The sequence below is a fragment of the Filicampus tigris genome, chromosome 17 (assembly GCF_054856515.1).
Source record: "Filicampus tigris isolate MCC_2025a chromosome 17, RoL_Ftig_1.0, whole genome shotgun sequence".
NCBI classification, from domain to species: Eukaryota; Metazoa; Chordata; class Actinopteri; order Syngnathiformes; family Syngnathidae; genus Filicampus; species Filicampus tigris.
Window position 1 is genome coordinate 12,735,564 of NC_141233.1, and position 26,910 is coordinate 12,762,473.

The window sequence follows — 26,910 nt, forward strand, 5'->3', positions numbered from 1 at the left end:
CTTAATTAGTTCGAGCAACTTTTAATTGCAAATGATTTTGGGGAAATGCGTGTCTAATTAATTTTGCCCTTTACCATTTTTATTAGTTGATTTCAGCTGTAATTGGCCCAAAAAAGAGATTGTTGTGCATCCATGTCACATTGACATAAAAACTGTGCAGAACTATTATTTTAAGTACAAAAAAGTAATGCCTAAATGTAGGGTTGAATATTGCTGCTCAAATTTTACCTAATAAGGCACAGGAAATTTGCAAAGAGAGTTTTGGCCATTTCCAGGGCTCCATAAAAGATGAATTTCTTTGAGTTTTTCTTTTTGTTCTGATTGCTGCCCAACTTGAATCCTAGCTGAATGGGTGACAGAAAATGGAGCAAGGCAGTTTGTCGGCTAGCCATAAAGCACAAAACTCTTAAGAGCTCTCTGCAATGTCATGTCAAATAAAAATTATACCTCAAATGCTTAAAAACAAACAATTCTTAAAAACAAAATCCAAAAATATCAAACTCAAAAGTTAAATACAACTGAACTGTATTTATCGATTCTTTTGAATGGCACTTGTGGTAAGCTGTCATATAGAATTCCAACTAAAACGTCAATCTCCCACACATGCGCATTTCTGTAAAAGCGAGCAAAAGCTATCAGCGTTATTTTTTAATCCTATCGCGCTCCTTTCTTTTTTTATTTTTATTTTTCTTCCGCCTTCTTTGACTTTTGTTTTGACATAGTGCCTGTAGGGAATCTCCCCAGACAAAACTTTTCCACCAAGGTCAAAACTTTGATGTGCCGTCATTTTCGTCTCACCTACGTGCCACAATCTGCATTTAGCACTCCTTTTTTTACCCCATCTCGTCTCTGTTTTATTGATGTAACAGGTGCTTAGCGCGACAGACAGCGGCAGTCAAAATAATGTCGTCTGCCTCCCCGTGTGTTTGGCTTTCAGGCTGCCAGCTAAACTTAGACATCTTTGAGGTTTTTCTGCCACTTGATGGAAGGTGATGCCACTGCATAATGCATGAGGCGAGAAGGGAACACTTTGTTTGGCTGCTTTTTATAGGCGTTCCGCTTCTACACACACACACACATATATATGTATATATATATATATATATATATATATATATATATATATATATATATATATATATATATATTTTTTTTTTATATATATATTTTTTTTTTATATGTGCACGCCTGAGCTTCTCAGTTCAGACGAAACACGCAAAATGGCAACATAAAAAAAATGTAAAACCTTGATTTTAGCGCTGTGATGCTTGAACTCAGTGAGGTTTCTCTCACAGGTTTAAGAAAAATGTTTTATTAATGCGTGTCATCTTACTTACTCGCTTGACAAAAGTATCTTTTAAGGTCTCAAAATGAAAAATCCGGTCCAAAGTGTGCAGTTATTCCCTCGTTATCTTTATTTAACCAGCCCTGTTGGTGAAGAGCAACACTGCTGTTTGTCGTGTTAATCGTAGGAAGCTGCAAATATAAATTTTGTATCGTCCATGAATCAATGGAAAATATTTAAGACACAGTTCAGGCATTTTAAAGTAACTGTGTTGAATTTTTGTAAAAGAATTTGGCGCTTATACCTCTAGTGATGGGTTCCCTCTAGTAGTATGCAAAAGAATCACTGAATTAGATCGTCAAACTATGCAGAATGTTATAGTGACTGTTTGTAATCTAGTACAGGATTTTTATTTTTGTTCAGTACAGTTCAGTCATGTAGTCAGTTAGAGAACCAATGTAAAAGCCTTTAGTATAAGTTTTTTCTTTTACATTTGAAAATGTGTCTGACTGCTAACAAATTTGAACCAGCTACACTAGAGAGATGGGCAGTGCTAATCAATTTCTGTAGTGTTAGGTCAGGGTAGAAATTCTTGGCACTAAATCTGTGGGCATTTTTAGTGAAGTTGGTATCATTTTGGGAATATTTTTTTTCCTTTACATGCTTTTTACTATCGATACATTATTTCCTATAGCGGGAAGGGTTGTTTGGTATTTTGTATTTTTTCGGGCGTAAATTAATAAACCAATGTTGCATTTTTTTTCCTGCATGTCGTATGCTACTGGTCCATGCTCGACACAAGCAACAGGGTGTGTGGCTATGATTTCTATGACCTCCCCCGACTGGAGGGGTCCGGCATTTGGGGAGGTTGGGTGGAGGTAAGTCATTGATATGTGCGGGAGGACTTGGGGATAAACAGTGGCATTCCGCCAGCCTGCCTGATATATTTTGATTGAGCACAGACAGAGGGGTGGCGTAATGGAATCGGGAGGCTTAAAAGTGGGATAAAATGACAGAAAGGGAGCTTTTTCTTTTACCACCTGATTCTCCAGACAGCCACCAAATGGAGCCATGTAAATGCTAGCAACCGCAGTAGACATGACGTGTGTGCGCCCGACAAATCGATGAGGTGTCACTGTTGTCCCTGTTGTTTTTTACCATTAAGTGTGCGCTATAATCGAATTACATTCAGACAGGATTTTCTTTTATATTTTTTTTCTAGGACGCTAATCCCGCTTGGTGAGCCGCCCCTAATGGACTGGAAAAAATGAAGCTCCTCCTTGCACGTAATTGTAAAACTAATAATCAATAGTGGGCAACATTGCAAACAGACGCCGTCACTGTTCAACTTTTGTTGGTCATAGCGTTAACATCTTACGTTATCAAGTTTATTGTGTTTTTAAATGTTTTTATGAATATTCCTTCACCCAGTTTTGCTACTATCACACTAAGGATTGTAGCTACTAGCTAACTAGCTTCAATCTGTTGTCATCTGTGATGTCAAAATGTACTTAAATCCATTTATATCATCTAGGAATGATCATATATACATTTACTTTGTCTCAAATTTCCCCATCTGCGGGTAGTATTAGCATCTTTACTTAGCATATCAGTTCTTGTTGTAGTTGTATGTTTAAAAAAATAATAATAATTGACACAAATTTGCTTTTAACATTCAGTACATTTAACTTCTTAGGTATAATTTTGGGCGATTGTTACAAATGTTCGTTTATGCTAACAATTATATCTGCGAGCTAACAAGCCTCAGCTCAGCATTATCCGTTATGTCAAAATGTACCTTAACATATGTCCTTTATGCATTTTTTAAAGTTAATTTTGGGGGTAATATTTGTCTTTTTCAATAAGTTAGTATTTGCAAAAATAAGACAAGAAGTGTCAAATCCTCATAAACGCGGCCGGATGGAGCATTGGAGTCTTTAGTAGCATGCAGTTTTGCGGTCTTGTAGTTTTTGTGCGTTTTTAAAAATATTCATTGACCCAAATTTAGTAGTGTCTAGAACGTTTGACTTTGGTATTATACTTGAAGACAGTGTCAAAATGTGTGTGTTTATGCTAACTTCAATCTGGCATCATCCGTAAATTGACATCCTTAACTAGCCTGCGGTTTGTGTTTTTGCCGTTTATTTCATCAACAAAACTTGCAGTTAATGTCCAGTGGTAATAGGTGTTTTAATGTCTTCACAATCATGCTGGGTTGCTAACACTGTGTGTCTCACTAGCAGTTGTAGTTGAAATCTAATGTCATTATTGCATCATCTGTAATTTTGATATTTTTTATATTTACTGTAATTGACTTTTTTTCCAACGTTACAACAGTTTCATGAGTTTAGCCCTTCGCTGGTAGATAAAGATGTATGTGAGTATAATAGAAATATGGAATTTTTTTGTCAGCTTGGTTTGGAAGCTAATTTTAAGATAGAAAAAAATGATGCTCAGATTTCAAAGAAGGCCCTTTTGGGGATGGTGGGGGAAGAAGTCAATTTCCTTTCAACCCCGCCTGGGATGCTAACATCCCTAAACCATGAGCTCCTTTCCCTTTCCTTTCCTGCTGCAATTATCCCTTCTTTTTCTTCCCGGCCACCGAATGAATTAACAAACAAGTCGCCCGTTACGCAGCAGCCTTACTTCAATTTACCGCCTCTTATCAATTGGCTCCCTTTTATCTTTTAGTGTTTTCTTTTTCTCTCCATCTTAAGCCGTGCATCCCTCTCTTTTTTTTTCTTCACTGCGCCTTTTTATTTACGAACGTTGTTCCAGGTTGTTTTATCGCTCCCTTCAAGGAAGCGCCGGATGCGGGAGAAAAATAAGAGGATGGACGGAAGATAGAGAGCAACTTTTTCAAGGCCATGGCGAGGGGAAAAAAAAAGGCTTGCCAATCACGTCGGGCTACAGGGTTTTTCCTGGCCCAAATTTAGGTAGAAATGGTACCATCCTGAGTGTAGTAATGTGTCTGCTTCTTCAATCATATTTTTCCCAAAATAAAAAATAAAATAAAAATACAAGGATGTTTAAATCAGGTATTAAATAATGGGAAATGTGCATTATTTGTATACTGCAGTGGTACCGTGACGTAATTAATTTGGTTACCAAGCTTGTAACTAGTACCATTTAACTTTACTTGTGTATTAAATCATTTTCTGCCCATTGAAATTAATCATCAAAAAATTATATTTGTCATAACTCGAAAAAGTTGGGGCAGTCCTAAGTCAAGGTACCACTGTACAGTTAATTGTGGCACTGTTAAATCGTAGTTGAACACATTTGAGTTAACACACCTTTCACAGTCACAGGCAGAATATTTCAACCTATTTTTCTTTTTAATGGCTACCTACTGAACAAGTGCTATGTCACGTGCCGATTGTTTTTTTGTGCATTTTAGCGTTCCGCCTTGTAAGGCTTCGTTTAACACTCTAATATGACAAATTGCGAGCATGGGTCCTTTTATTTTACCGGCAGCACCAGTGATATACGACCAGACGAGTCCACCGGCAAAATTGGGAGACGGACAAAAAAAAAAAAATTACATGGCGCGGCAAGCTGTTACGACTCAATAACGCAATTTGCATTTCAAGCACCGGCGTTTTTGTTTTACGAGGACGTGATTAGCATATGTTTTGTTGACATAAATTTCAAATTTACGCCGCTTGTCAAAAGTGACTGTCGGACAAAGTCGATTATTAAGCTGGCAAATGGCCTGAGAGAGTTTTATGTGAACTTCCTTAATGGCTGCAGTCAGTCTGTTTCGAATCACCCGCACACACACAAACACTAATCATGTATTTCAGACACACAACATGAAAGCCAGCACTTAGAAAAGAGACTCGAGCGTGCGTATATCTCTGAGCTGAATCATGAGCTGTGGCAATTTAGTATCCTTTTACATCTCATTAAACTTTGCTGCGGTGATCAATTGTGTGATGCGGCGATAGATGATGCGCTCTGCTAAAAAGCACCAGTCTGTAAGTGTATATAAAATGCTTGTTAAAAGTTTGCTAAGTGTGTGAAGTCGGAGTCAACAAATCTAGTGACGTTTTTCCAACGCACTGTATCGCCTCGGCTTGATGTGTTTGTTCCGCTTTAATACGGCGCATCGGTTGCTACCATGCAAACAAACGACAACAATGTATCAAACATTTTATCCAAGAGGGGTAATGCGTCAATAGCTAGTAGAGTCATACCGAAACCTTCCGAGCCACACCGACATGGGATTCACCGTGTCACCGATTTGGAAGTTTGAGTGCCCTGACCACTGAACTAAAAGCACAGGTTGCTAACTCAGTGTCGAGAACCCTCTTTTGAAATCTCTGAGAAGTAAGATTTCAACCGTGCATCCGCCATCTGTGACACTCACCTCCACACACCTGCTGAAAACGTCAGTCCCAATCCGGGTCACGGCACCGCTGCAACAGTGGCAATCCCTGCGCAGGCCAGCAACGCCTACTTGGGCTTTGAACCCGTGCTGCCACCGCATCACCGGCATGGAAGTAGAGTGCGCTGACCGCTGAGCTTTTAGCTAACTAACTGATTGGTCAGCATCCTCTTTTAAAGGCTCTGAGGAGTGAGGTTCTACTAATACACACTCGCACCGCGCAAGCTAGCGTCCGTTACAGTTAGAAACCATAGCAATGTCTTCTACCACTGACTGATTCTGTATGTGAGTTTACCTACCTGTAACTATTGTACATCAAGCGTTGGATGCTATAACGTAGGAACAATAATTTCTAAATTGAGTATGCTTCATTACCAGTCACAGGCTGTTGCCAGTCCATCCATCTTCAAGTAACGTAGTATTTCCAATGAACCATTGTAGTTTAGGCACAATACACTTGGCCAGCTACACGCACACACGGGCGCTACATTGCTGTTGAGCCCACATGGCACGGTTCCCAATTGGAGTGGCCTTAATAAGACCATCCATACCTTATCAGTTCTATGTCTGGGCGACACAATGGTCAGATTGAGGGGCGACACAAAAGGCCTTTGAAAGGCTTTGTGCGCCGTGTGTGTTGCGCTTTACCGCTTAAGTGTGTTTTTCTCTTATCTTCGCGAAAGTGTGTACTTCACCTATGATCCTTAACGGGGGGAGAAAAAATCCGTCCTTTGTCCGCCGCCTTTTGTCCACCGTGTTGCTCGTTGGCGAATCCGTGTCGTGCCGACGGACATTTTGTCAAAGGGAATTACAGTCATTTGGATTCAATTTATCTTAAGTCTCTGTCATCCATTGGGCTCATTTCAAGATGGATGGTGGACTCCACAAGAGTTAAGGTGTACCTTTTAAGCCAAGCACCCCCTTCACCTCCTTGACACAGTTGGTGCACCCCCTCTCCGTTTTTAACTGCTAATTTATATCAAGAAAATGCTGAAATGTTTCTTTGAAGAAATGTGGTCCACTTCCACAACTTTAGTTTGGGAATTTCTGTTCGAAATGATAAAATAGAGCACTCAAGGACAGTGCATGATGTTTGTATTAGCTCCTGTCTCTTTAAGGCCTGCCTCTCTCGTTACAACCGTATTAACTTGCCTAATAACCATAATGATTTTTCTTTCCAAGAACAACATTCCATACAAGATGAGAAGAACAGGGCGTGCCTTGTGGTTTACTACAGAGACCTGTGAGAAACTGACATACAAAATTAAAAAAAAGTGATCTAAAATTGCTCAGCAATTAAGTCAACAGCTTTCACTAACCTAGATTAGAATTAGGCACTGTATTCAACAGAATAGAGCAGGTGTAGCGCCCGTGGACCTGTTCTAACAAAAACAAAAAAAAACTCATCAGGGGACATTATGATTTCCTGGTAATGTAGTTATAGCATATATATCTAGCACATCAGATTTTTGAGATATAATCACATTTGGTTTTTGAGTTTGATATAAAAAAGCTTGCACAATAAGGATTTTACCCTGCATTGTAATTTATAGCTCTGACGTTTCAGAAAAAATCTAGAACCTAAGCCTTCATTCCTAATAATTACTAACTACATAACTATATTACATATTATATTATTGTTATATATATATATTTTTTTATTATGAAAACCGGATGTGCAAAAACAAACAAAAAAACCCAATGAGGGCAGATTCGGAATCAGTGCCAAAAAAATCATCTAGAAAAGTTGACTTGCATCTCTGATTAAAAAGTGCAATACCTGAGTTCTATTCTACCAGCGGCAACGTAACCCAATTTTGTACGCAAGTCGGAATGCACCACAGTCACGCAGTAGTAAAGTCAGAATTACAATAAATATTTGTAAGAAAAACACTTCCTGACCCTAAATATTAAAAAATCCAAAGGCAGTAAGTATGGCAAAAACTGTGCGAGCCCTCTTGTGCTGTGTGACAACGTATTTTTGACACACGCTGTTCGTAACCTCAAAATGCTGTTTGCCTGCACCATTGTGAAGAGAGGAACTCTGACATTGATGAGAATTTTTCACAATTGTGCGGACTTGATAAGTACGTAAAACCAGACGTTGAAATAAAAAGAGCATCCGATGTGTTTCTTGATTACTGCTAGCATGAATGACTATAGAGCATCGCAAGCCATACCAAAAGTTGTCATTGCTGATGGTACCGTGGCAAATAAGTGTAACTGAAAACTTGTGTTGCTACATTAACGTCAGAGGAAATTACTTCCAGTACGAGGGTGGTAGCTTGTGTACAGCCCGACAGGATGAGGTCACGCACCTTTACAATGTAGCCTAGCCTCGCTTGATTGTTATTGATTCATCCAATTGTGTGTATGACCGGAAACCTCCCTGATACAACAATTCCAGTTGCTCTTGTCCTTATTCCTTGAACCTCGTCAAGGCCAGGACATTGCACCGTAATTGCAGCTTTTATTCCAAAGGTGCCAATCACGGGATGGTTATGCTCTGGGCTGTGTCGCTAACTTTCCCAAAGCCGAAGCGCATCCATTTGCATTCAATGTGCGACATCAATCACTTCTGTTTTTGGGGGGGTTAGAGTGGCACCGCCTGCTTCGGCTTCTCTGAGAGACTCCAAGATGGATGGCTGTCATCTCCTCGCCCGAGCTGAGTGTATCGCTTATCAAGGGCGTTGTTTTTCCCCGGGAATTTGCTTGGCTGATCGCTGAGCGGAAGGAGACCGCAAGCTCATTTTGACTTGACATTTGTTGACATTTTGTCTTTCCTACCCTGCCAGACGGTGCTCACTGGCCAAAACAGGTAAACGTGTGCAATCTGATGAGAGCCAATGGAAGCGCTGTATCAAAAACGAGAATATTTTCAACATAAATTGTCAAAACTCCAAAATAACCAAGTAACAACACTTCGCAGAAGCGGTGATCTGCTCAGTCGTCCGCTTGACGACTGGCGATCATCGTGAATATCATGACGCTGAAACAGCCGTGCAGAGTTTCCCTGATTTTTTTGATTTTTTTTTTTGCTCCTCGCATGTAGCCTTTTATTAGATTTCCACATCGTTCACAAGTGAAGTCAAGTGATCAGACTTTGGTATCGTTTAGCTTAAAGGATCAAGCTTTGAATGTGTCGACTCTGCCGATAATCAAAGCTGTGTGCGCGCGAGTGTGTGTGTACCTTTCTCAAGGCAAGGTGTTTGAAGATCTCTCCGGGCTCAAGGCGACTGTGGCGGCTGTGTGGCAATTCGTGTCACCTTAATTGCTTTAGAGCACTTTCAGATATCTCTCAAGAGTTTTACTGGCTTTGTTCCAAGCCCGAGGCTCTTTGAGAATTTCGTAACGGAGCCCCTTTGGCGAAGGCCAGACTTTGTGTGTTGTCACATGTTATTTAGTTAGCTAACCTTCAAGGCCTTCTCGGCCCCCTACAATCAAATATTGACCCCTCGCCGTGTCTGACCTTGGGAGCTTAAACTGTTACAGCTTAACGTCGGCTATCGGATTCCTCTTGTGAGTGTCGAGAGCGCTAATCAAAAAGTGGCCCATGAACGCTCGGAGAAGTGCGGAATAAATCTTTCTCTTTGGCTTTATGGCTCCTTTGCCATCTGCAGCTCGTTGGATGCAGGGAGTTAATAACGCCTAGCGTTATTTACAACGCGCATTCGTGGTCGGGGGGCTCGCTGCGAGAAAGCTGGCGTGATGGCGATTGCGACCCGATCCGTCTGTAGAATCATCCTGTTGCCTGAGGTCCTGATGTGTTTTTGCTCTCTCCGCCCGGTCCGCAGGAAGATGCACAGCGGAATGAAGACCTATGGCTGCGAGCTGTGCGGCAAGAGCTTCCTGGACAGCCTCCGTCTACGCATGCATCTGCTGTCTCATTCAGGTGAGCAAATCAAACCAACCTCTGGTCGTTAAGGGGTAACTCGCCTGCTTTGTCTCACTTAGACAACTCCCTCAATGTGTACAACTTTCACTGGTTTGTCTATGGAATGGCCCAAGGAGCTCTTGGAAGTGTAACCTAAGACGTGCCTGTGCAGCGTCACCCGTTCACACTTCATTTTTTCATGACATTTGTGGCCCTTAAAGACAAGTCGGAACAGAGCACGTAATGATTTCTGTATCGGCAAGCGGCCCGAAACCGCAGGTTGAAATGCAGTTCACGGCTCAGTGTCGTCTGATGATTCATTTTATATAACGCTCGCCCTCTTTCGGGTCACGGGTGAGCTCGAGTCAGTCTAAGGTTGGGGCAATCCTCAGTTTCAGGAGGTGTTCTGTTCCTACAAGAGTCACATAACCTGGGTATAGCTAGTCCTGTTGAACTTGGACATTGTTCTAACGTTTCTTGCTTGACCTTGATGCCAACCCTCCTCGCATCCTGGAGTCCCGAGCAAGGTTTTAAGGAAAACGAATGAAATAACTAAAATTGAAAAGAAAAAACTTTTGTTAATGAAATAGCAAAGTCAAAAATGAGAATTGAATGTTTATCAGCATTTTGGAGACATTTTTTAGGGTTGAATAATTTTTTCCCCAATGCATTTCAATGGCTGTCAATTGTATGCAAAGTTTGGCTATTTGTGGGACAAGCTGAGGAGGTAGACTGTACATTAAATAAACAAGTTGTTTAAATAGAGGAGATGTATTGGTCCACCTTCTGATCGGATTGGCGATCATTTTTTTTAACACAGTCGGTGATCGGTTCCGAAATCCTGCTCGTGAAAAGCCTAATTTCGTCATGGTTTTTGTGTTTTCAGTCTTGCAGTCAACAGGTGAATGATAGCTTGTGCTTGGCGTCATCAGACGTGTTTCTACCCGCGATCCTCTCCCGCCAGGAGAACTCAACCGGCGTATTTTCGGTCCGGGCGACGAAACGCGCACAAACTTTTCTTTTTAGCGAGTGACAACTGGCGCCGTGTTGCTTCTGAGGTACTTTTTCTGCTGATGAAAAAGGCGAGAGAGGCGCTTGTGCTGCAGACAGGCGACGGTTAGGGAAGAGACAGTGCAGTGGCAAAGAGTCTTTGATACTTTTTCTTGTACACTTTTCTTCTCCCCCACTCTCTCTCTCGCTCTCTCTCTCTCTCTCTCTCTCTCTCTTTTCCGCCTCCACCGTTTTCTGACTTTCAAGGCTTTTCTCACTCTGACACGGCGTCTCCATTTTTACTCTCTGTGTAATGATGACACTTTGCCGAGTCCCAAACGCCGCCGCCACCGCCATCATCATCCTTCAAGCTCGCTTCACAGCCGACAGAATATCAGAGAGATGAAGAGAGAGAGCAGAGCGGCTCTTTGGTATGCGACGCGTGTTGTGGATGTTTCACCAAGCAACACCGCCGCTGTCTACTCCCTTCCTTCCAGTCTCGCTCTACCGCTGTCTCTCTCTCTTTGTGTCTGTCTCAGTCTGTCTCTCTGTCTCCATCTTGGTGGTTACCTACCCGCTTGTCTTTCCGCACTTGCCTGTCTATCTGCCTATTTAGTTGCCTGTCTCCCTGCTTCCCAAACCAGCAACCGATATTTCTGTCTGTCTACCCAACTACTTTCCGACCTTTTTCTTCTCCTGTCTATATACTTGTCCTTCCTCTCTTGTCCTGCCTACCATTCTGAAATTTGGACGTGGTTTCTCATTCAATAGCATGGACTGGTAGTGTATGCACCTGTCTGCCCCTCTTTCCGACGCACCTGTTGAATCTAACTGTCTGTCTCTGCTGAACAAACTAGCTAGCTATCTTTCGGTCTATCACTGTACCTGTCTGCCTGCCCATCCTTTCAACAGATTGTCGACCCAGCTCCCTGCCCAACAGCTTGTCTTTCTTGTTGGTCTCGCCCCACCTGGCTGTCTGCCCTCTGTCTGTTTAGTACAGATTTTTCTGTCTGTCTCCATACCTGCCTTTCCCCCAATTTGGTTAGCTGACGACCTACCTGTCTATCTGTGTACCCGTCCACCTGTCCTTCCTACCCACCCGCCTCTTCTTGCCAATCTTGCTGCAGCTGCCTGTCTACCTGCCCATTCAGTTGTCTCTCCGCTTAACGCACTAGCTACCTGTCTTTCTCTGTACCTGTCTGCTTAGCCCTCTTTCTGCCAGCCTGCTTACCAGTTAGTCTGTCTAACTGCTGACTTACCAGTCCGTCCGTCTCGTCCTTCCAACCTACCTGCCTCTCTCTCGCTTCCTGACTGCTCGCCTATTTAGTTAGAGGGGCATCACTATACCTCTGAACTAGCTAACTGTCTTTTGTTGTGCCCAAATGTTTTCCAACCTACCAGTCTTTCTGCCTACTCTACCTGTCTTGTTGCCTGTGTCTCTCTGCCCGTTTGCCTGCCTCTCTGCTTTCCTACCCAGCTACCTGTCTGTTTGTCTGTCTGCGTGCACATGTTGTTTGGAGACATTTGGCCGGTGTCCCGTCTGGGCTGCGTGCCACCACTGAGGGAGGGTACAGTATGTACAGTCTACAGTGCGCCTGCTTGTTTTTATTTATTTTTTCACTCCCAGCTTGTTCTGTCTGCTCTCGTAATGTTATTGAGTTATAACATCCACCTGAGATCTAAAAGTCTGCACATTTTCTGTGTGACTAGTTATGATTGTATGATTGTATGGTTGCAGAGCTTGCGAAATGTCTCCACTTGTTGATGATTAAGTCACCCGCTGATTATATCACGGTCTTCTTGTCTGTTGCGTAACTATTTTATTGGATTCCGTTCAAATAGCTGCCAACATTTCACTTCCACTTTTATTGAAAGAATAAAATAGAGACATTCTAGTCTTTGCATACAGTTTGCATTTCACTGTCACTGCTTGTTAGCGAGCACCCACAAAGCTCTGTAAATGTTCCAGAACTCTTCCTTCATTTGGCTTGTGCTTGTACCCAAAAAAAAAAAAAAAAAGGTAACGAAAACAAGCTAGTGCCTGAGAAGATTAATGCTAGACCAAATGAATAAATCTTTAAAACTTCTTTCAGCATTTGTAATGTTTGGCAAACTGTTTCCAACTTCCTCAACTGCTGCCAAACTAAGTCAGCGTTCCATAAATATTCGTTTTGTTTTGTTCTGTTTGCAAAATAACCTGTTTTTCCAAACCACACTAACCAGATCCTTATTTGGTTTTATTCAATGTTATATAATCAGATCACCAGATTGTCCCTGAATGCCTGTTGGCAATAAACAGGGACCCCAATTGCTATTAGAATGTCAGCGCACTTAAACATGGACCATGAGGGATCCTATGTCATTGTGTTGATATTAAGGGTTTTACTAACAAGCATGTTTTACATTGGACAAATTCTCATTTAATGTTATAATCATTCATTTTAATATACAGTATTTATTGTAATTTTATTCCATTTTATTTTCTCTTAATATAGATTTTTTTAATACACATAAGTATAATGTAGTATTGTTTAGTATAGTTTTTGTATTATTTATTTTTTATTCCAAATTTTTTTCTGGAAAACACAAATTTGGAGTTTCGTCCCAATGTCGATGTTCCTACATCATATAATGACAATAAATGCTTTCTATTTCTGTAAATATTTATAGTTTTATATTATTTTGATATGATTTATCTTGGTTTTCCCTCAGCTTCTGATTTCTTTTTTAACACAAACATAATTATAGAAAAAAATTGGTATTCTATTTTTTGAGAAATGTATTATTCTTTAAACTTTAAATCATAAAATACTCTTTATTTCATTTGGTTTACTCTAAATTTAAGAATTTGAAATAAACTATAAACCTAATCTAGAACTATAGAACTTTTATTTTTATTAGTTTATTTTACTTTAATGCATGAATGTGAATATTCTATTGTTTATTTTATTAGTTTTCCCCGAATTTAGGATAGTGCACTTTCCAAGCGAAGCCTGCTGTTTTCAAATGTTCTCAAAATGGAGTATACATAATTACAAACTTAATATATGACATATATTACACATTTTTATTTATTTTATTTATCATAAAATTTGTATTTTACGATCTATAGTAATAGTGAAATCGGGAGCATTCAAATGAGGGGGAAAGAGATTGAATTGTTTCTTTATTAGAAAAAAAAAAACCTGCGTCTTTGTCTCACACTTCCATTGCCGTCAGTTTCACTTTTTGTGTGTGTGGCGGTGGCGGCTCGGCTGTCCTGGCACAGCGCCGGCTCTTCCCTCACGCTGATGACGACACATTTGTGCCGGCAGGTCTGGATGTTCTGCCAGCATACCAGAATTTATGATCGCTCGCAGATGTGAGTCCAGGAACACACTGTACTGTACCCAAACCCAGAAATTAATGAAACTTGACTGCCTTCCAGGCCACAAATTCAGAAATGTGTGTGTGTGAGTGAGAGAGTGAGGCTGAGTGGCGGGGGAAAAGTCCATCTATTAAAAGCAAGTTGCGGAAAAAGAAATAGTTCTGAAGAAAAATGAAAGTACAGCCAGAGGGCAGTTTATATGTTAGCTTTTTTTTTTTTTTTTTTTTTTTTTTTGGTGCTTCAGCTGATAATGCATCTGCACACACACGGAGAAGTTACAGCTCTTACATACAGTTCAATACACAGACTAAGATTAACACGTTTTCAGTAGTTGGGAATTTTCCCCTTTGCTGTAGTACCAAGACTGACCTGTGAGAGGCAGCGTGGACTGCTGGAAAATACATAGAAGACAGGGTAACACGAGAAGAAGAAATATAAGCGGCTTAGCTAACTTTGTTTGCAAACGTAATACTGCGGAGGTTTAACAACAACAAACTTCAACTCCGGGCGGCATTAAACATGAAACGTTCACTATCTGCCAATTTACTGCTTTTTGTGAAGTGAATAGGTTACTGTCGCTATAAAGCGCAAATGTCTCGAGTTTCCTCTGGCAAGTCAAAGCAAAAAATGAAAAAAACAAAAAAAGCAAAAAAATCTCCCAAAACTCGAAAATCGAGTCACGTCATTCTCAAGGTACAAGTGTACTGCTCGAGATTTTGTCCGATTGCCACCAAATTCGAAGCTTGTATAGTAGACACACGCTAAATGCTAAATTGCGGCTAATTCAAGCTTTGGGCATTGTGTACATGCTAAGCATGCACAAAACTCTTCCAATTATCACTCAGTCCCACAGGGTGAGAGCGTAACTGAACAACATGAAATGACTTCGCAGAAATGTGTCAATCATCTATTCCAAACGAATCCTCTGTTTGGCGCCCCTCGCAACTTTTTCTCTGGCGACGATAAATGCAACTATCTATCACTATTTCCTGTAGCCTGTCAATCAAACGCTTTGACATAGCATGGAGGTGTTGAGTGAAGGAGATAACGTAGCTCTAAATCCATTTTTGGAAGGTTGCTAAGTAGCGAGCGGCCCTTTGCTCTGCTTAATGGGCCTGATTTGGTATTCCGCACTGATGCCAGGTCTTATTTTTGTATGCGAGACAAGTGTTTTGATGGAGAGTGATTGCCGAAACGTCTGCGTGTCTACCAAAGGCTGTCTCCTTCTCCCCACCTCTACCCCTTCTCCTTTTTTGTATCTCCTTTTTCTCTTTTCTGTTTTTTTTTTTTTCTTTTAGTCGAGACTGAACGTTTTTATGTGTCCTCGCTGTACAGTACACTCTGTGCCTTCTGCTCAAAACAAGAACACAGTCGATTAAATTTTGGATTCGCTTCATCATCCCTCCCCTCCCTCCCTCCCTCCGTCAGCCCAGCTGCTTTGTTGTTGTCAATGTGTAGGGGTGTGTGCGTGGGTGTGTGCGTGTGTGTGTGTGTGTGTGGTCAAAGTCAATTATTGCCAAAAGCTTGCCAATTAATTTGATCTCCTGCAAATTTGAATGATACTGACTGTAGAACGCACACGGCCAACAAACACTAATGCATGCAGACAAGGCAGTTTGTGAATTTTGGAATCATTTGGTGGGGGTGTTTCTGGGGGTGGGCAACGTACAACCCGGGTGCATGTAGCGTGTGGAAGGCATGACTTCCGACAAGATCGGTAACAGATGTACAGATGCCATGGTTGACTATAACTAGTTTGCATATTTTAATATACGGTCACCCGGTTACATTTCTTAAAAAAAAAATAAAGGAATAACATGGCAAAAATATTCTTAATTCATATAGCACAACTTTTAACTAACAAACCTTCTCTGAGAACAAAATAAAATGAACTAAATATTTTTAAAAAAAGGAAAAAATAAAAACTAACAATGAAAATTCCCAAACTATCAAAAACATACCAACATAAATGTCTTAGCAAGAGTATTTTTAGCCACAAACGTCCCGTAAATCAATGAGCGTTCTCATAAAACATGGTAAAAAGTTCCCTACATTACATCTGTTGTAGTGTAGTCCAGGAAAAATCAAAGGCAAGTGTGATTGGTTGAAAAGCTTGAAATTTCTCACACAAAATCAGGCTCTGGAAACAAAATAGTGGCAAACAGACAATTGGTTGGCTGATTTGAATATGTATTACCATGTTTTGTGTTAATAGCACATTACATCAAGAAACCATGTATGAGTGAGTCACTGTTCTTTTGTGAGATGCCCTGGATAGACGTCTCTCGAGTTTTGTTTTTTTTGTGTACGTGCGTGTGTGTGTGTGTCTGTCTTGCGTCGGCACAACACAAATCCATACTAGCCACGGGCTCCTCGCCAATCTATTTTCTGCTCAGCTGGTTTTAAATGAAGTTATTATGACTCATTAAAATGCCCACAAGCTTGTGGAAGTCGGCCAATTACCATTTAAATTTAGCCTCCTGCTCCTGCAACCTTATCTGTGTCCCTGGACTCACCGGCTCTCATCACCACTGTCGCCACCGCTGCATCTCTCTCCCGCTCGCTCTCGCTCTCCCTGTCTTTTTTTTTTTGGGGGGAGTGTGTGTGTGTGTGTGTTTGTTTGTTATGCATGCAAAGACAGCATTAAATGACCTCCAAGCGCGCACACGCAAACTCAGAGAGGGAAGGTTATGGAGATTCAATGATCCAAGGGAATATGGTTTGTGCTCATCAGAACAAAGGGACTCTATCAACAAGTGCAGCCAAGACACAAAAGGCAACTGCTTTTGTGAAATTTCAAGTGGGAGAATTATCACCAAACTAGTTCATTACTGCTCGGCACCTAACGTAACATTTCAAACATGCCAACTAAAGTCATCTCTTAATGAGAAATGTAAAACTCATTGCTAGGCCTTGAAATTTTGAAGCCAGAATTTTTTAACACTTCACTAACAAAATAATGATTGCTTATCGCCTTGTTTGACATTTTAGATTTAAAAAAAAAAAAAAAAAGGCTTTTTACAAGAAAATGTGAAACTTGTTAGGTCCTTGTGAGATTTCAAGTCAATTTTTTTACTGTACATTTCACAGCTGAAATGAACAGTGGGACAGACGCCATAGTTGTCAACTACGACTCGTTACTTTTTTCAACATTTCAAATATCTGTGCTCAAGTAATCTCTGAACAAGAAATGTAAAACTCCTTGTCAGGGCTTTGTGAAATTTCAAGTCAGAGAATATTTGAATATTTCACTATCGGTCTGATGCCAAAATAATTTATTACTTCTCATCACCTTATTCGATAGTTGAAGTATTTTTGATTTAAATTTTTTTTTTTTTTTTTTTAATCAATTTTAATACTCATTGTTAGGTCTTTATGAAATGCAAGTCATAGAATTTTGAACCCTAGCACATTGGATCTAAGATCATAATTCATTACTGCTAATCGCCTTATTTAGCATTTAATGATCTATGTAAATCTTGTTGTCCTAATAACAATTTCAACTCATTGCAAAACTTTTCTGAGATTTCAATTCAGAAAATGTAATAATATTTCACAGCCATTTAGATTTTTTAAAAATATTTTATTCCCATTTATTACCATTATTTGAAACAAACAAAGTGATGTCAACCATATCGTGCCTACATTGAGACACTCACGCAGTTGATGGCTGCAGGCCCGGTGCCTAATGTCCGGCACACAGTTGAACCTTGTCCCTATAATGATATAACCCGCTGTCATGCCTCCACACACTCACACACAGGCGCGCTATATTAGATTCTCGACATGACCGTTTTCTTGTAATGAACCTCCGGCATGCGCTGACATGGCCAATGCAAGGCAGTCATGTTTGACAAGTGTCTCATTGTGAACTGACAGCGAACATACAGTCGGGGGTTGTATATCGATCGCCCATAGATGATTTTGAGTCTTCAGTGAACAGACTTTAACATGTATATTATCAGAATGTGAGCGCACAAACCCACGCGTGAGAGCAGCGAAAAGGTAAGATTCAAACCCAAAACCTCAGAACTGTGAGACAGATATGTCTGACGTTTGAGGCAGTGTTTTGTGTACAAAAAAACGATTTGGATTGGAAATTTGGTTTTGATTGAAAACGTGAGCGCATCGAAATGGACTGAATTGAATCGTTCCACTTTAAAATATATCTAGAAACGTATCGAATCATCTTTTATCCAATCCCACTGAATTGAATCAAATCAAATCGTTCCACTTTCAAATCGAGCCGTCCATTGAGATACGTATCGAATCGTCTTCTTTTCGAGAGATACACACCACTAATATATAATCAAATAATCAAGTTAATCTGCTGCCGCTCGCTAAACAGTGGTTTTGTGATGTATGCCAACAACTCTAAAGATGATGACTTTTTGGGAGGAAATTTTGTTCATATTCTGGCTCAGCGACATTTAACGTCATTGTTTCCACTGTGTTAGGCTGACTGTCTTTGGAAAAAATGCATTCTTGCATGCTAAAATCTTTTTACAATTTTGACCGAAATGTCCTGAATGCGAATCCCAGCTGGGAGCAACAAAGCAGTTGTGACAGCAAACAGCGATAAAAGTAAATATTCTCCCAGGCACTTTGTAGTTATGATCCCATTATGTAAACCGGCCGATCGCTCTGGGAAACTTCTTAGATCAATTTTCGCAGCGCGAGATTAGAACGCTTATGAATCCCATTCATGGAAAAGCTCCCTCCTGAAACGCTCTTTATATTTTGGGGGAATGAGGAGAATGAAGTCGGCGAAGCAAAGATCTGCCCATGGCACTTTCACGTCGCGGAAAAAGTGAAAGGAGACGACGACGGGAAGATAAAAGCACTCCCATAGCCATCTGGAAGTAGCCAGGACACATAAGGATTGCTTTTATGCTGCTAATTCCACTGGGAGGCGAGACATAAAAGACGGCGCGGATGTCGTGTTATAACTGTTGAAAACAAGCAAGTGGCCGCAGAATACTAATACGCTCGGTCACAGGGACGGACGCTTTAATGTGGTAGTAAACAGCATCTTTTAAAGGCTTTTCTTGGGAGCCTGAAAGAAAGGGGAAACGGCTGTTATTCATTTGCATCTCTGAGCCGACCAGATCGCTAACAGTATCCTGTACAGCAAGGGTGGGCAACATGTGGCACGTGGGCTAGAAAGAACATTTTTCAAAACTAAGGGGGGAAAAAAACAGCTGTCTGACAATTTATGTAGATTAACACAACTGTATACTGGGAAAAAAACCATGAAATTTGATGCTTTGAAAGGTGCTTGAAAGTTGCATCATTTCAACCTGGTAAGAAGTCCAAATATTTTTTTGTGGGTCCTTTTTTTTTTTTTTTTTTTTTTTTAAATATTAAATTAGAAAGTGTTTTTACCCTGTCTGGTCCTCATATATTCCCTTTATTTAAATTAGAGGCCACAACATATTGCCACTCAAGTGAAAGAAATCAGATTGCCTTAACTTTGCTAGCAAGTGACCACGCAGCATTAAAAAAAAAGAAAAGAAAAAAATGTGGGCTAAAAAGTCAAACCTTAAAAAGAATGTGCAAAAACCTAAAAAAAAAAATATGTCCCTCTAGCCGATTCATGCTCCTCCAGTTGACATTCACTTCCAAACTATACATAAAACAAAGGTATTACACGTTGTGTATTGAACCAAGCCACATAACTTTGCCTTTTGCCAGATTGACGATAGTACACGCTGCAAAACGCTACAGACAGGCGAGTGAAAGTAGCATCATTGTTGCGGTGTTAGAATCACCACGGTACCTCTAACTTGTCTGTAAAGAAGAAGCTAAGGCTGCAACATACTATCACACAAGTGTCAAAAGATTGTTTAACACTGCAAACGGCAAACATGACAAAGCGTCGCTAGCAAGTGAGCGTCAGTGTTGCAAAAAAGCCACAATAAGGTACTGATTAATAATCACAATACACTGAATACATAATCCTAAAATGAATGAATAAAATCAAATGTTCTTTTCCTCTTTTTTCTTTTGTTTTCCCTGCGTGTTAATCCGGGTGAGGTAACAGCAGGAGGAAAAAAAAAAAAAAAAACTGAAAAAAAAAACCCCTACTCAGGACACGTTGAACCCTTTGAACCACCGAGTCACCGTTTGGCCTATTTCTGCCTCAGCTGATCGTAGACACACACGCTCACACTCGCGCTCACGCATACACGCGCTCTCGCATGCTTTTGGCCGCCCGCCAAGCCCTGTCATCGCCTCTACAGTATCACTTCTGCTGTATTTATATCCAGAGGCCCGTGCTGCAAGTTGGCAGGTCGGGCTGCAGGAGGAAGGAGGAACTGGAAAGTGTTTCAGCTGCAGGTTGCGCTTCCTCGTGCTTACAAAGATGTTGACATTGGGAGCTGCTTATTGTGTAATGTGCTTAGTAAATAACTCTACCCTGAAAGGACTCCCCAGTGGACGGAAAAGACCTTTTCAAAACATCAGCAGCTTCTCATTAGAATTTAGTTGGACATTGTATGGAAAATAAGACACATTACATTGATAGCTGCACAATCGTAATGTAATTTGAAAATACAAATGAATACTTGTGAAAATTGTGTCCATATTAACTGTTAGAAGTAACATTCCATGTCAAAATTCACAGTCGCAGATTTTATCACTCTTTAACACTCTTAAAATTGTTTTTAAAAAAAAAAAAAGCTAAAATAAGCAAAACAAAGAGTGGAATAGAATTTTAAAACAAAGTTAATCATTGAACATTGTAAAGCAATAAAAATAAAGCCAAGGTGTCGGGCGTCCTGATGGGTCTCATTCATTAGATTTTTTTTAGCGTTCGTAATCTTAAGTGCAACAAGTTAACTGACAGAAAAATACTGGAAAAAGGATTTTGCTAACAAAGTGTAGGGCCTATCCAAAAATGTTGCGAAAAGTTAAAAGAATAAGCGAAATAAAGTTAACTGCTGCACGACGTAGAAAGTAAAAACGGTGCAAATGTGCCTCCTGCATTAATTTTTTTCATTTCTGAATTAGAAAACTTTCACTGCTGCAAAATAAAAAAAAAATTTAAAAAAAGACTCATGACCAATTGCAAAGTGTAACTTTTAATCTTCTCATGCTCACTGAACTCAACAGTCAAGTCATTTTTTATCAAATCTCATACTACAAAAGTACAAAACAACATGCACAAACATTTTTAAAATAATTTTAAAATATTGCATTTTTGCCTAAAATAAATTGAACATACCAAAATTGCACAAATCAGAATTGGATATTTTTTTTGTTTTTAATTTTTTAAAGAAATATTTGACGTTTGGAAATGACAGAGTTCTAAATTTTGTATAACATGAAAATATTTTTTAAACAATTTTGGTGCTGAATTCTGAATCATATGAATTCAGAGAACTTTATCTATTCCACTGTATTTTAAAGCAACAATGCGATACTTTGGTATGATTTCAAATCTGTTAGCACATTATTTTTATCGTGAACATTTACAAACTATCTTTTCAACTGATTACGGTGCATTGTTTGGGGGGTTGAAAAATCCAATTAAATGCTGATGAATTTAGATGAGTTACATTGTCGTCATCTTCACCTAATAAAAGAGACGGTCTGAGTTTAGGATCTCAAATTGCAGATATTTATTTATTTATTCATTTTAACATTACTCACCTAAAAATAATCGTCCCCTTCCTTTAGCAAGGGTAAAGGATGACTTCATGGAAAAGGACTCAGCATGGCGTCCACTGGCGGATAACACGAACTTCATGTCGTCAGCTAAATAGTTTTCCCCTACTTGATCCGATTTGAGCGTTTGAAGGCCGCACGTGTTCTCTTTTTATGTGGAACATTTTAACGGCGCGAAGCAGAGGTTGCCCGAACAAAACAAACATGTAAATCGATGCACCTGAGAGCTGTTAAAAAAAAAATCAAAAAAGGCGCATTTGATGCATTTCCTGTTTACTGCGATCCATACTGGATGTCCTGTTATGTACAGAAACAGATGATTGGAGCCTTTTCCGGATTTTTTTTTTTTTTCATGTGATGATACTGCAGGATTACGAAGGGTTCTTTGGGAATTGTAGCGAAATAGAAGTTCATAATATTGTACTTTCTGTAACAAATGCTCGAATAATTTCATAATTAAACGACTGCATCAATGAAGAGTCATTGTGCTGCACTTTCTGCGCTCTCTTTCGTGGCCGCATGGGGGCAGTATACGACACACAGACTGATATACTGTTCATTGAGACGTCTCAACTCCTCCAAGCTCATCAGTACAGCACTAATAATCGTTGTTCTTTGCAGATGATAAAGAATACATGACTGAGTACTGTTATATTGTCTTTTAATGTGTTACTTCACCATTTATGTTCCAATCGATTGCTCAAAGTGTTAAATTACTCCACCATAGATGCTAATTCCATTAGCATTAAGCTGGTGGACTGAAAGGCGAAAAACGATGAGGTTGTTTTAAATATACATGGCTTCTTTGTTTTATGTTTGACAGAGGACTTCAACTGGGATCAGCTTTAAACAGCAATAGAATTGGCCAAATGATAAATGATAGCTCGTACGGTGTCACTCGTCACTCGTTTTTGAAAACACCATTCTACATTGAAAATGTTTTTAAAAACGAGGTGCGGTAGAAGTCAGAACTACGAGAAATTCAGAGTATTCCTTTCTCCCTCCATTTAACACTGTCCTCCCCCCTTTTCCAATCACTTTTATCACCTGAGAGTTCGACGTAAAAAAATGTATACACATACATACACATCACTTTGCTTTCGGGCCTCGTGACTGCAGCCTTAATAAACTCTGCCTCGCCTTTGACAATGTGTGACTTGAAAGCAGGAAATAATGGGCCCTAAACAGTAAATCTTTACAGGTTATTGAGCGGGCTAGGTGAGGGACTTGTTGGTAATAATGGCGGGTAGTTGCGAGGGGGTTGCTGGTGTCTGACTGCATTAGTTCTCAGCCAGATTGACCATTTAGTTTCACTGTATATAAAAAAACAAAAGTAACAGTTCTCGGGACTTTGGTCCCCTCAGTGTCGGCCAAGAATGCTCCAGCAAACAAAGCTGTGAAAGCCTCGTGTGTTCCCTGTGAGAGGTTTTTAATGAGCGCCAGCCAGGAAGCTCCTGTTACATCGCTAAAAGTCCCCCAAGCCGGCAAACGAACCCCCCTGAAAATTCGCGGGCAGACCTCGCTTTTACCTGCTACTGTCTACCATTGCTGAACTTCATCTAAACATTCGAAACGCCTAACCCCCCCACTTTTTCCTCCTCTCCTCCCTCAAGGCAACAGCCGACAAGCCAAATGAGTTTTCCCCACCTCATCTTTTGCTCTGTTTAACTATAAAAATGCATTAACAGCCCTGTAAAGGCGATGCTGCATGCCCGGCCAGCTGTTGGCAAAAGAAACATTCTGCGGCGGTCACGGTGAGAGGAAAAGTTCACAAGATGGTCAGGAGGCTCGGGTGGGCCTGATAGAACCAGGGTTGGAAATAAAGCCAATGAGCTTATCCCCCCCGAAAATTAGCAAAATTTTAGCTTGTTAAAAAAAAGGCTAGCCAGGTAAAACAATCTGTTTCCGTAACGCTAACGCTGTGGTCAAAGCATGACATTGATAGCTCGCATTCCTGATTGAACCGGCGAGTCGACCAGTCGATGCATCAACTTGAACTCAGTTCGTTGATGATAAGAGCTTAAAGTTGATTAATCGCCAACGGTGTTTCGGCATTAAACAACACGGACGCATTACTGAAATCAACTCGTTGGAGCAGAAATCTAGCAGCACTTTTCCATTTTATATATATATATATATATATATATAGTTTCAAAAGAAGCCCACCCACCCTGGCGCAGCTCACTTCTATTAATACCAGCGGGCCCCGGGGCCACTAGGGCGCCTAACTTACTTCCTGCCCTTCACACCAGGACAGCCCCGAGGGGGTGGGATTTGCTGGGTCTATGCATCCAGCTCTTGTTTCCTTCCTTCACATACACAACAGTAAACACATGCAGGACTGTTCACATACATTTTCTTCTTTGTCTATGGTGGGCAGACAGCAGTCGTGCGCGTGCGTGCGTGGATGTGTGTGTGTGTGTGTGTGCGTGTGTGTGTGTAAGGGGGTTGGTTGAAAGCAGAGCTGAAAACACATGGCACCTTTCACCTTTCAGGATGGGAGGGGGTTAGTCAGGCCAAGATATTGAAGCGGGTGTGGTTGTGTGAGGGGGTGGGGGGCTTGAGGGGGACATTTGGTCAGTGTCTGGCAAGAACTACCTAAATGCACTTTATCTTTTACAACCTGCACTGGATTTATTTTGTACTCGTTCAGTGTCGGTCAGCAGGAGACGTTCCAGCGAGGCCCTAAAAGCCACGTAAGACTGAAACGTTTAAACATTTGAGACAAAGGTTTGTGCTTCATGCTGCTATTATTTGATCAATTTTTTAAAATATTTTATGTATACTTGTTGACAATATATCACTTGAAAACTTGCGTTATGAAATTTAACACCTACGCCACCTCATATTGCTATAGTAGCATTGCGCCTCAACATTGCCCCCGAATCCTGTTCAATTGATCATTTTATTTGCTTGAAAAAAATATCGCTAATTCATCACGCTGTCATTGATTAAAATGGCTGGAACAAATTGCCGCGGTCAGCCATGCACAAGTCTGCGCCAACTCCACGACCAGACAAAAAGCCTTCACAAACGCAAATGACTGTAGTTACATAATATTCCCCAAACTCTTTTTCAAAGATCTTGATGAGTGATGCAATAAAAACAATGAGCTGACTAAGCAGTGTAATGGGCGGAAATGAATCTGTACACACTTTTTGGCTGATGCGCTTCCTTTTCATTCCAGCTATCCATTTTTAACAAAACAGGCTAACTTAAATCTACTCAATCTAGCTAAATGTACACATTATTATTTGACTTTCAATCTTGAGGTGACATAATGCTGCACGACTCCCGTGGAGTGAGGAAGAGAGACAGTTTTCAGACGCTTATCAGACAGTTCAAATGTCCAAGAGTGTTCACAGAATTGCTCTCAAGACGTTTTCAACACATCAATATTGTTCATTTGTGAAAAAATTATGGAATTGACCATATTTGAGTTTACGTGGTTGTGACGATTTGTAGTTCAAATTTGGTAGCCATCGTACTGAATATCTACATGTACTGGGAGCGTGTTAGAAGGATCCCTGGAAATGTGCCAAATGACCTTCAGATGTCATACCGTATGCCCATCAATATTTGTCAGAATTAACAAAGAAGAGCAAACTGTTTTTTTATCATAAAAGTGTAATTCCACGTTATCCTTTTTCATAGCAGCCTCGGCACTGTTGACTGTTTAGTAGCCGCGTGCCCTGAGATGACCCTCAATCCCCCAAGGGCTGAGAATCTCTGGAAATGGTTGTGCCATTCAGAGAAAAGCCTAATAAAGAATAGCCAGGCCAGGAATACTGTGTGTGTGACCTACAGGACAAACAAATCGGTTTTCAAGCAAACTGGATTAAAAGCCAGAATTTAAAAAAGAAAAAAAAAAAAGAAAAGACAAGACACCAACAACAACATGGGCCAACCGACGTTGCAATCGGAACGCATCCGTTTTTGAACGTGGCCTCGTGTACGAGTATGTGATTGTGTGAGTCAATATTTGTCCCGAGACGCCCCGCCTGGCGCAACAGACTGTAAAGCTGTCAAGAGCGACCTGAATATTCCGTCTCCGTCGCGGTTTTCCCTTTGATTTCTCCCTCCCCGCACCACTGACTACTCATCTCCAGCCATGCGCGTTTGTGACGCTTTTGATGGGCTCGTCTCCGCACCCCTCCCCCCCCCCAAAACAATCCCAGCGCACCCCCTTGCTGACAGATTATTTCTATTTATCTATTACACTCTTTGCTCCCAACATCTCATTTGTGACTGCCTTTGATGGTTGTCTTAATGTGTTTGATACGCCGCGTCGTCGGTGTAGGTGTTATGGTTTGACCTAAAAATAACAGTTTGCCCTCATAAGTGGAGCGCAGTCTGTTCACAGAAGCTCTAGAAATAATCAGTCCCTACCATTCTTCTTTGAGGCAGCATTTTAGCGCTGGTAATTGTCTTAAATTCAAGTTTTAAGGTTGAGGTTATGTACTTTTAGAAATAGAGAGCTGAAGCTTACAATAAATCAATACAGTAATACTGTTACACAGGTATGTGCAAAATCGGCAAAAGTCTTCAAGGTGCAACTATTGAATTTTGAGGCGACTGTTTGGGGAATTGATGGCACGAGGGTAGAATCTATTGGAATGTCGACTGGTTTTAGCGTGCATCGTTCGATAGCGCCTACCTGAGGGAAGGAGTTGGAAGAGGTGGTGACCAGGATGTAAAGGGTCCGAGACAATTGTCTTGGTTCTTGCATCGTGCAAGTCCCCAAGAGTGAGTAGGGGAGTACCAGTTATTTTTTTCCCCAGCAGTCCTAACTGTCATGTCCAAACCAGACTGTGATGGAGGAACACGGGACTGATTCGGTGAATCCTGCAGAGGACTGTCCCAACAGGTCCGTGGCAGGATGGAGTCGATGGTCTCCCGCTTCAGGTCCCGAGAGACTCTAATTCCCAGGAACTGGAAGGTCTCGACAGGATATTTCGGACAGATATTTCGCAGACGGGCAGCCATTCGTTGATTGGGTGCCAAGTTCTAAAATAAAACTGCGATAGGGCAACTGATGCGATACTTGATCACATCATCGCTTACTTCACATTACTCGACATGCCACGATCCAGCTCCCTGTCCGCCACAGCAACGGTGGATTTTAGTGTTGCGAATTTTACGGTTTGGATACGGGCTTTATTTAGGGTTAGGGAATGAGATTTCAGGTTAGATTTTTTTTTGTGTCAGAATGAAGTGTTTTAAGGTTATGGTTACAAGATTTAAATTGGGGTCTTAGGGTTGACGTTGTGGATCTTTGGGGTTGAGGTAAGGAATTTTAGTATATATTTTTTTCAGACGTAGAGTTTTCAAGGTTA

The 26,910-nt window shown here is 40.7% G+C and overlaps 1 protein-coding gene across 1 annotated transcript in view; it reads left to right on the forward strand.

Moving 5' to 3' along the window:
* Positions 1 to 26,910, forward strand: part of zbtb16a (zinc finger and BTB domain containing 16a) — a 108,434-nt gene that overhangs the window by 32,909 nt on the left and 48,615 nt on the right. Inside the window, exon 3 of the mRNA XM_086012401.1 lies at positions 9,470 to 9,567. Coding sequence (XP_085868527.1) covers positions 9,470 to 9,567 — 98 coding nt within the window. The remainder of the gene's footprint in view (positions 1 to 9,469; positions 9,568 to 26,910) is intronic.